General features: G+C 44.3%; 1 protein-coding gene across 1 annotated transcript in view; it reads right to left on the bottom strand.

The window, feature by feature from the left end:
• The window catches only part of nphp4 (nephronophthisis 4), a 268,172-nt gene that overhangs the window by 202,506 nt on the left and 53,517 nt on the right, over window positions 1-12,149 (bottom strand). Inside the window, exon 5 of the mRNA XM_080762891.1 lies at window positions 4,257-4,406. Coding sequence (XP_080619017.1) covers window positions 4,257-4,406 — 150 coding nt within the window. The remainder of the gene's footprint in view (window positions 1-4,256; window positions 4,407-12,149) is intronic.

Raw genomic sequence — 12,149 nt, 5'->3', positions numbered from 1 at the left:
AGTGTAACCAGTACAACATGCATTGTTCCTGCTCTGGAAGTGTAACAAGTACAACATGCATTGTTCCTGCTCTGGAAGTGTAACCAGTACAACATGCATTGTTCCTGCTCTGGAAGTGTAACCAGTACAACATGCATTGTTCCTGCTCTGGAAGTGTAACCAGTACAACATGCATTGTTCCTGCTCTGGAAGTGTAACCAGTACAACATGCATTGTTCCTGCTCTGGAAGTGTAACCAGTACAACATGCATTGTTCCTGCTCTGGAAGTGTAACCAGTACAACATGCATTGTTCCTGCTCTGGAAGTGTAACCAGTACAACATGCATTGTTCCTGCTCTGGAAGTGTAACCAGTACAACATGCATTGTTCCTGCTCTGGAAGTGTAACCAGTACAACATGCATTGTTCCTGATCTGGAAGTGTAACCAGTACAACATGCATTGTTCCTGCTCTGGAAGTGTAACCAGTACAACATGCATTGTTCCTGCTCTGGAAGTGTAACCAGTACAACATGCATTGTTCCTGCTCTGGAAGTGTAACCAGTACAACATGCATTGTTCCTGCTCTGGAAGTGTAACCAGTACAACATGCATTGTTCCTGCTCTGGAAGTGTAACCAGTACAACATGCATTGTTCCTGCTCTGGAAGTGTAACCAGTACAACATGCATTGTTCCAGGAGGCCAGAGGCTGTTTATAAATAACCCATCGATTGTAATATCTATTCTATTGTTATTAGTCTGTAGTAACGGGTAGACTGGAGAGGTATTTTGACCATCAGTCGACCTTGAGGCTTAATCAGGATTTTGGCCAGGACTAGACTGAGCTGTGGACATGTTTATGTTTCTATGTATGTAATCGTATTTTCTTTTCGGTTTTGTGTTATGTCAAATGTGCGTAGGCCTATATGTGTCGCATACGAGGTCGCTGGGTCGCAAGACAAATTTCAGTGCAAACTGACAATAAAGTAATATGCCATGCCATACAGCACTCAGTGGAGGGAAAAAAAATGTGATTGTTTTACTTAAGTAAGAGCATTGCATTTAGCATTTTAAGATATTATTTTTTAGGAAACAGGGAGAGAGAGAGAGATACCGGGGAGGACACGCAGCAAAGAGTCGTCGGGGATCGGTAGTCCGCGTCGTGTCATGCGAGGCCTCAAGTAGCGTACCTGGCGCTGCTATATTACTACAGCATAATGGTACCAGGGGCTGCTATATTACTACAGCATAATGGTACCAGGGGCTGCTATATTACTACAGCATAATGGTACCAGGGGCTGCTATATTACAACAGCATAATGGTACCAGGGGCTGCTATATTACAACAGCATAATGGTACCAGGGGCTGCTATATTACTACAGCATAATGGTACCAGGGGCTGCTATATTACTACAGCATAATGGTACCAGGGGCTAATATATTACAACAGTATAATGGTACCAGGGGCTGCTATATTACTACAGCATAATGGTACCAGGGGCTGCTATATTACAACAGCATAATGGTACCAGGGGCTGCTATATTACTACAGCATAATGGTACCAGGGGCTGCTATATTACTACAGCATAATGGTACCAGGGGCTGCTATATTACTACAGCATAATGGTACCAGGGGCTGCTATATTACTACAGCATAATGGTACCAGGGGCTGCTATATTACTACAGCATAATGGTACCAGGGGCTGCTATATTACTACAGCATAATGGTACCAGGGGCTGCTATATTACTACAGCATAATGGTACCGCAGGCGCTGCTATATTAAAACAGCATAATGGTACCAGGGGCTGCTATATTACTACAGCATAATGGTACCAGGGGCTGCTATATTACTACAGCATAATGGTACCAGGGGCTGCTATATTACTACAGCATAATGGTACCAGGGGCTGCTATATTACAACAGCATAATGGTACCAGGGGCTGCTATATTACTACAGCATAATGGTACCAGGGGCTGCTATATTACTACAGCATAATGGTACCAGGGGCTGCTATATTACTACAGCATAATGGTACCAGGGGCTGCTATATTACTACAGCATAATGGTACCAGGGGCTGCTATATTACTACAGCATAATGGTACCAGGGGCTGCTATATTACTACAGCATAATGGTACCAGGGGCTGCTATATTACTACAGCATAATGGTACCGCAGGCGCTGCTATATTAAAACAGCATAATGGTACCCGGCGCTGCTATATTACTACAGCATAATGGTAACACGTACCAGTGGGACATGTCCCACGTACCAGCACAGGTACACGTACCAGTGGGACATGTCCCGCATACCGGCATAGGTGCACGTACCAGTGGGACATGCTTCACGTACCGGCATAGGTGCATGTACCATATTAGACGTACCAGTGGAACACGTACCAGCATAGGTACACGTTAGTGAGACGTGTCCCGCGTACCAGTGGGACATGTCCCCCATAGCAGTGGGAAGTGTCCCGCGTACCAGTGGGACATGTCCCCCATAGCAGTGGGAAGTGGCCCGCGTACCAGTGGGACATGTCCCCCATAGCAGTGGGAAGTGGCCCACGTACCAGTGGGACATGTCCCCCATAGCAGTGGGAAGTGGCCCACGTACCAGTGGGACATGTCCCCCATAGCAGTGGGAAGTGGCCCGCGTACCAGTGGGACATGTCCCCCATAGCAGTGGGAAGTGGCCCGCGTACCAGTGGGACATGTCCCCCATAGCAGTGGGAAGTGTCCCGCGTACCAGTGGGACATGTCCCCCATAGCAGTGGGAAGTGGCCCACGTACCAGTGGGACATGTCCCCCATAGCAGTGGGAAGTGGCCCACGTACCAGTGGGACATGTCCCCCATAGCAGTGGGAAGTGGCCCGCGTACCAGTGGGACATGTCCCCCATAGCAGTGGGAAGTGGCCCACGTACCAGTGGGACAAGCACAGGTACATTGTACCAGTGGTTGGGAAGAACTGTGCTATAAACCACATTTTGAAAGTATGCTTAAGAAACTAAAGTGCGGTTTCTAAAGAAGCATGAGTCGCTGCCACGGTATTAGATCACGGCGAGGTGGTATTTAATTTGTGAATGTTCGTTCCACCTCGCTAGACGCAAAGATTTATTAGCCGTTATAGATCACTTAGCCATCATTACTGCAATCTGTATGCTAAAGTGAACCGGCCGTCCCCGACTGGCCTTAGGCTGCTTCACTGATACACCTTCATCTATAAATCAATCTTTCGTCAGCTCCCTCGCTTCACACTTCACTATATCACGTCGAACCCATCTCACGGCCCATGATAACAGGACGATTTAACTGCCTCATCAGTGCCCAAAAAAAAGGGTCTTCATGTACTCTGCTCGAGCCCTCTACCTGGAATGAACTTCAATAAACTTTGAAACTGTCGGTTTTCATTACAGCATCTAAGCTCAGTGGTTTTCAAAGTGCTGTCCAGGGAACTCTCAAGTGGCGTCTTTTGCACACTCTCAGTCTGTGACGTAGACTCTGTGGGGGCGGCGGGGCTCGAGCCCCCATGAGGAATTAGACCTGAATAAATATATATACTGTATATATATTCGCCTCGGTTCGTCCCATTTGTACCGTGCCAGGTCGCGCCGCGCCCGTTCGCGCAATCCTCGTCTTTGCATTGACTTTGTATGTAATCACGCCGCTCTAACCATCCAAGTCTGAATGCACCTTAACACCTCTTGTGTCCATAGGTCGCATTCACTATGAAAACCTGCATCTCCCGTCCGTCAGTTAGTTAGTCACCCACGCCTCCATATATGGCCACGCCTCGTGATATCACGCCTCCATATATGGTCACGCCTCGTGACATCACGCCTCTAAACAAATGTGTTTAAGTTCAGGAGACTTCAGAAAAAATCAGTTCTCCTGAATGCGGCATTCGTGGTCTGGAGAGGGCAGTTGTTTTACAGACGGGTAAAAGGGCAGGGGCCGAAGCCCCCTTTGATGTGCATGTAAATGGTAAATGGTGCATTTATATAGCGCATCCAAGGCGCATCCAAGGCGCCTTACATAGATGTGCATCAATTCACCCATTCACACACACATTCATACACCGATGGCGGCGGAAACCATGCATGCAAGGGACCAACCAGCACATCGGGAGCAATTAGGGGTTCAGTCAAGGACACTTCGACACCAACTCTGGGGGAGCCCGGGTTCGAACAAGCAACCTTGCGGTTACCATCCAGCCACTCTACCCCTGAGCCACCGCCGCCCCACATGTCCCTGCCACCCAACAACAACATGTACCTGTTGGAGAGGGCGTCAGTCCTGGGATGTCCTGGTGGCCAGACACCAGCATGTTCTCTGGCAGGAGATGCATCACAGGGCCCAGGGCAGGGTGGCCTTTCACCACACAGTCCAAATGAGCTCCATCCATGACATTCAGGATATTGCCGTCTGAGAGAAAGAAAAAATAAAAGAAATAAAAGAACATGACTTCTTCATCTGAACTACTCACATCACATTAGTGGGGGACATTGTGGTAATGAGGTGGCGGTGTGTGTCAGTCTGCCGACGGATGCCCATGCACCATTATCGTTATGGAGGACATATGGTGGCAGCACAACCAACTATAACCGCCCACTCACTCACACACCAAAACAAGTGTCACCTCTCCATTCGGCGCTTCCTAGGCTAATATTGATGTGAGAGTTGTTGGTATATCGCGTGCAACGCGCAAACAATGCCATTTTTCAATATTCCATTTGGCTGTCGGCGACCTAGGTGTGATGCTCCATTAACGGGGGCTGAGGGTGGGGGGGGTGGGCATGTCATTTGCGACACAAAAATGACGACCGTTCAGACGATGAGCTGCGAGATATGAGCAATGGGGTAGACATTGTCATCGTTCAAACGGGTCACCTGGTGACAGGCGTCGACCCGCGCCAATTCCTTTCATAAGCGCGGAGCGAGAGAGAGCGGGGCGGTTTGGAAACGAAACGAGGCGCGGCTACGTGTGCGCGCTGGCTTCACCCAGGCCCCAAGCACCGCCGCAAACAATCATTCAATCATTCAACGCCGACAGCATTCATAATTACACCTTCAACGACAACAGTGACAATCATTAAGCCATTCCGGACGGGAACCCCTTTTGGTATTTTGCCGTTACTTTAGCCGTTGAAAAATAGCAGATCTATAAGCTCATAGCGGGGCATAGAGTGCCGCCATACGAGCCTGTAGATCTGCTATTTTTGAAAAATCGTGAAAATGTGAAGCAGATCTTTGAATATATAATTATTTCAGAGCAGACGTTTTTAACTCAAATCCTTGCTTCTGGAGGGATCCCTGGAAAAAATAAATTCAGATGGGGGTCGGCGGCCAAATACAATTTCTGGGGTCCTTGACATGAAATACCGGTAGTTTAAAAGCCACCGATATAGAAACACTTTCAGAAAACTGTCCTGATTTATTTAAAAGACATTCTGTAGAATCTGGCCTGTGGCTGATTCTAAAAACGCCTTCTAAATCCTGACCTAAGTTTTATGAAAAACTTCAAACATAACATATATAGCAGCATGATTTCTTTGTAATTTTTCATTACTGTACATACTGTAACTGTAGAGAACCCCAAGAAGGGAAGGGTTACAAAAAGGGGTTCCCACCTATAATGGGTTAAGGGAACCCCTTTTGGTGTTTAAGTATTATGTTGTACTTTAGCTGTTGAAAAATAGCAGATCTACAAGCTCATAGCGCTGCACAGAGTGCCGCGCCTTGAACTTGTAGGTCTGCTATTTTTTTTAAATCTTTTTAAGTAAAATATTTGCTTCTGGGGGAGGGGTCCCTGGAACTACATATTTTCAGATGGGGGTCGGCGGCCAATTTCATAAGACATCTTCATGTCCTTGACATGAAGATGTTTGAGGTCTAAGTGGGTTAAGGAGAGCTCCATTCACTGGATGGATCTGCAACGGGACTCATTATACGCCATACAGAACGAGTGGGCGTGGTCGAGGAGGCGAAACGCCGTGCAGAATGTGGTGTTTTTGGCCTCATAATAACGGTATAAACAAAAGATGTGTGATGATAGTGGCTGGCTGGAATCTCTCCCGTCCTGCAACGTGACTCACTTCCATCATGACACCATCAGCAGCTCTGAGCTCTTTAGTAGAGTCATTTAAATGGTGAAAACAAAACATACAGATATCTCTCTCTCTCACACACACACACACACACACACACACACACACACACACACACACACACACAGTAATCAAGGTCAGTAAAAGTGGACACATAGTCATAGTTTTGAAAGAAATGTAATAAAATCCTGTGCTAAGAGAGAATCATATGGATCAAGTCCTCCTCCTGAATACAATACATAAAATATTTAAACATGAGCTCCAGTCTGAGAAAGATCGCACAGAGAAAGATCCAGAGACTAAGTTCAATGCCAAGGATAGTGGAGAAGACTGACAAGGGCTCCAATTAATTATACCCCCTGATGAAGACCCCATACCGGATTATTATTATTTTTTGTATTGCCGTCTTGACGTGTAGTAATGTTCCAAGGCTTACATAGAGTTTGTGATCAAAGACCCGTCACTGGGCCGTGGTTCAGCGGCCCAGGCACCTTGGCTGGTAGTCCAGTCTGGCAGTGTGTCGTGGGTTCGACTCCTGATCCCGACGGCCTTTGCTGCATGTCACCCCCCCCCCCCCCCCATCATCTCTCTCCCCATTTCCTGTCAGCCTGCTGTCTATCCATCTATAAAAAAATAAAATAAAGGAAAAAGCCACAGCTAGTGCCCTGCTCCGCAAACAAAAACTAAATCGACTTAGTCCTCATTGGTTCCAAATCCACACTCACCAAGCAACCCAGTTTCAACCTCACAACTCCTCAGGTTAAGAAGAGTCTGGATGTCGTCCTCGATAGCACCCTACAGTATATGATTCCACACCCACATCACCAACACCATCCGGCCCGCCTATATACTTCCCCCTCAGAAATATCAACCGCCTCCGGCCCTCCGCCCCTCACTCACTCCCAACAGTGCCATAAGCTCCAACTGGTCCAGAACGCTGCAGCACAAATCATCTCCAGAACCCCATGTATCTTATCACCCCTTGTTTTACACCAACTCCACTGGCTCCCATCGAACACTGTTTTACACCAACTCCACTGGCTTCCTATCGAACACTGTTTTACACAAACTCCACTGGCTTCCTATAGAACACTGTTTTACACCAACTCCACTGGCTTCCTATCGAACACTGTATTACACCAACTCCACTGGCTTCCTATTGAACACTGTTTTACACCAACTCCACTGGCTTCCTATTGAACACTGTTTTACACCAACTCCACTGGCTTCCTATCGAACACTGTTTTACACCAACTCCACTGGCTTCCTATTGAACACTGTTTTACACCAACTCCACTGGCTTCCTATCGAACACTGTTTTACACCAACTCCACTGGCTTCCTATCGAACACTGTTTTACACCAACTCCACTGGCTTCCGCTTCCCATCGAACACTGTTTTACACCAACTCTACTGGCTTCCCATCGAACACTGTTTTACACCAACTCTACTGGCTTCCTATCGAACACTGTTTTACACCAACTCCACTGGCTTCCTATGGAACACTGTATTACACCAACTCCACTGGCTTCCTATTGAACACTGTTTTACACCAACTCCACTGGCTTCCCATTAAATGCCGCAGTGACTATAAGATCCTCCTTCATACATTCAAGGCCATCCATAACCCCCCCATACCTGTCTGACCTTGTTCACGTCGACAAACTTTTTCATGTCAAGGACCCCCAAAATGACACTCATTAGCCTGCGGACCCCCCATTAGAAAACATATGCCAGGGACGCCCATAAGAGAAGCGTTTCAGTGATGTTCAACTGTTTTCATTTCAAGGATCCCCCAGTTGGATATGCAACAGGCTATACGGACTCCCATGTAATGGCATTTCTATCTCTGAGACCCAGATTTATATTGTAAAATCAATGTTAATTTAACTCCGAGAGTGTTCAAATGGAACCAAATTTGATTCCATTTGTACACTCTCAGAGTTACAGACCCATAAGGGTCCATTTGGTTCCAAACTATCATCTGGCTGCAGACCCCCTGGAACTCCCTCAAGGACCCCTAGTGGTCCCCGGACCACACTTTGGGAACCAATGTCTTAGGTCTGCCTCCTCCATCAAACTGAAAGTCCTCCCTGCCCGTCTGTTCACCATGGGGTCAAGAGCTTTCAGCCGCTTGGCCCTTCACCTCACCCCGTATGTAAGAAACATGGACTCAATCACCACATTTCAAACCCACCTCAAAACCCACCTGTTTAGGCAGGATATGGCTAACCTCTGTGTTTTCTGCTACAACGTTGTATTTTTTGCTTTTGCTTTTAAACTGTGTTTTGTATCCATTGTTTTAAAGCGTGAGACTGATGGATCAGATAAATACAAGGTGAGGTTGGTAGCAAAAGGCTGAAGGCAGGGGAAGAGACATTCTCAACCAAAGCAGATTTGACAAGCGTGAGAGTGATCATGCAATAGACAGCACAGGAGGAATTAGTCCTGCTGCAAATGGATGTAAAGACAGACTATTTGAATGCACCGATTGATTGCAAAATCCAGCTGACCACTGTGTGTATACAAAAGAGAAACATGAGAATATGATGACGCATGGCAATTATCATAGCAGCTAACAATTAAGGGTGTACTCAACAGTGTGAAAATGATGCTGGTAGGCTAAAGAAAGATACTAAGGCCCCCATTAACCACTTCCATTTTACACTGGGGTAATACATAAATTGGCCTCGCTCTGCGCACAATGGTATTATGAAAGCCTTATCGTCCCGTGTTGAACGCACACACATATGGCATATGGCGTTCCTGAATATTTTAGCATTGTGGGAGTGTCCATATGTTAATTATTTTCTCTTTGCGCAATTTGCTATTAAGCCCCTTGACTTAAAAACACTCCGCGCATAACGATTAGACGTGGGTCTGACCACCTCATAAACGCAAAAAGCAATGTTTGATTTTACACTTGAGCGTCTCTGGGAGGCTGCTGGAGTGTTGCCAAGTCTGTTTATTATAAGCGGCTTCTTTTTCTGTAAAGTTGCTTGTAAATATTGGTAGTTGTGGTTGCTTTTCTTGTTTCTAAAGTGGTTATTTGGGCTTTTCTCCTAATGTTGTTTAAACCAGTGATCCTCACACAGCACATTCCCATGTCAAGGATCCCCATATGAATGCATTTGCCCAACTAAGGACGGCTAATCCAAAAATGTAATTACATTTTTCCAAGATTACTTTTGAAAATAGCAGATCTACCAGCTCACAATGCATCACATTCATTCATTAAAACTATGAACTCTGACTGCAGGCGGATATATAATGATCATTATAACAATGTGCAAGAAAATATTTAAAAAGATGGAAGAATTTTATATTTGTGGACAATCAAAATATGTTTTTTATTTTAATGTGGTGTCATTAAAATTAATCTGGATATGGCAGACTCACTATCTAGAAAATAAAAACATGGCACTTCATTTAAAATAGGTTACAGACCCCTGTTATTATGCGCTTATTTGGGATTATTTTTATAGACCTATTTACTTGTTTCAACAGCTCTTTGGATGCGTCTTTTTTTTGTAAAATGTTGAGATTAGAAACGGCCATAATTCTTTCATTTCTCAACCTTAAAAAAATATAAAAACATCTCCATAATCCTTGGGAAGTTTCCTTTCATACGCTGTATCACACCCGATTCAAGTCTTCTTCAATAAAATGCTACGAGCGAAGACCATATACCATCACGGGCCACAGCATTACGCACCACGCATTCAACTCATTACTCATTTCAAATATAATATAATTATAATTTAAATTAAAATAAATTTTTACTGGTGTTTCTCAATAGAAACAAATTATTTTGAGGCATAAAGGTGACAGCATGCAGTGCAAAACGATTTATAGGAATAATTAACCCAAATGTGACAAAGTCATATGTCATGTCTTCTATGGTGCCAGCCTGAAGAAATGTAATATAACGATCCCCAAAGTGCGCATTCCGTGTGTGACATCAGCTGACTGGTAAAGAGAATAGTACGGACATGTTGATTGGGTACGTCTCAAACACGCCTTAAACACACCCATGACTAATTCAAGGCCGTTTCGCACAATCCACGGGGTGTCAAAAGCGCTTCTTAACATGCCCAAAATTGCTATATGACATACCCCACGCCCCCAGCTCTAAAAACTGTAATATTATAAGAAATATTATTGGAAGTGGTTAATGGGGGCCTAAAACTCTCCCCCGTCAGGTGAAAAGAAGCGCTCATGCATTGAAGCATGAGGTCAGTCGGCTCAGTGACCCATCCTGTATAGTGTGTTTTTAAGAGGGATTATTCTAAAACTCGTTAATCTGGTTAAACTACGTTCCTCTGGTAGGCTGTTTCAGCACCTGGGGGCCCTTATGACAAAGGTTTAATTAGCCTTTGACGAGTACCCTTCCCTTCCTTCAGTGGATGCTCAGACACTCAACACCGGTGTATGTGAAGAAGCAGGCTCTTTTCCTTCAGCATCTCCTCTGCAGATTAAGGTAAAATGTCAAATGTAATGTAAAATTTGCCTTAATCTGGATGTGAGTTCACCTTCCTAGCGGGAATGTTATTGTCAGTTTATGTGCTTTGTATTAAGTCACATTGTATAATGGTGTGACTGTAGATCTGTGAAACACGCCTAAATCGTTCTTTCTCAATCCATACTGTATGTCAAATTTACGGACAGATTACGTTGTGTTAAAAAAGCAGTACACAACGAGTTGCAGAGTGACACGTTGTGTGAGCTTGTAGGTCTGCGAATAAGTTGTGATGTATACCAAAAGTCCTGCATTGACTTCCATTATATATATATATATATATATATATATATATATATATATATATATATATATATATATATAGAGAGAGAGAGAGAGAGAGAGAGAGAAAGAGAGAGAGAGAGAGAGTCCGGTGTGGTGCTCTGTAAAAAGCCCGTCTGCAGTTGCACTACAGTGGTCGGAGACGTGGTACGGACCGGTATTGCAGATCTTCCAGATATGCTGTAGTGATGATAACTGTTGTTTTCAAGTAGAGCCAGTATGGGCCAGCTGTGTAGAACATGTTTGGTCTGTTAGTGTTAGGCCTGACGTCAACATTTAAAAAAATGTCTTCTAATTCAAGCTCGTAGCGCTATGAGCTTGTTAATATGCTATTTTTCAATAGCTAAAGTATAACATCCAATGCTTAAAACATCAAAAGGGGTTCCCTCCCAGAATGGGTTGTCATTATTTTAGTCATCTGACATGTTTTCGTTTTTGTCTAGTTTTAGTTGCCTAAATACATCAATACCATAAGATAAAAAACAAATCACTCCCTACCATATTATTAGTCTAGTTTGTATTTGTTGACAAATTGTCAGTGAGTCAAAGTGATTTCTTACGTCATCATTGAGAGCTAGTCATACATATACACACCATACTCTGGTCCCAGCAAATCAGGCACAATTTGCCATTTTATTTTACTGATTATGTATATAGTATACGTATGACTAGCTCTAAATGATGACGTAAGACATATGGTCATTTATGTAATCTGGTCCCAGCAAACCAGGCACACATTTGCTGTTTTATTTGCATACGCATCAAGTGGCGGGTTGGCTGGCACGGTGCACACAGAACGGGCGAAATTATTACTTGCGCGCTCTGCTTGCGCAAGTAATGATACGTTTATGCAGTCGCTAATCTGTGAATTAATAGTATGTGTTTTGTGTTTCTTCGTGTGTTAGAGTTTATTACCTAAGCGCCACAGTCTCTGAATAATCTTGTGAAATGTTTGGCTAAAAGGACAGTTAGTTGACGCTGTTGAACTAAGTCTTAACACGGGTCAGAAGTAGTAGAAGTGTGTTTGTATGTGTATGAGTGTGTTATTAGATAATAGTTAATAAAATGGCCAAAATCAAGTGATTGTTTGCAAGCATTATTGCAACTTTGAGGAAGTGTGTGTTTGAGTAATAGGTGCGTGTTTAAATCACAATTACCAGACTTGTTTGTTACACTGCTTTGCGGAGGGTTGAATCAGTAATTAAGCGAAACTATGAAACAGCAAAGTTTAGTTATATCCGTACATTCATTATTATGCCA

This window comes from Protomyctophum bolini (genome assembly GCF_963924005.1).
Source record: "Protomyctophum bolini genome assembly, chromosome: 5".
Classification (NCBI taxonomy): Eukaryota; Metazoa; Chordata; class Actinopteri; order Myctophiformes; family Myctophidae; genus Protomyctophum; species Protomyctophum bolini.
The sequence above is the reverse complement of the archived record's forward strand: the minus strand, read 5'-3'. Positions and strand labels throughout refer to the sequence as shown.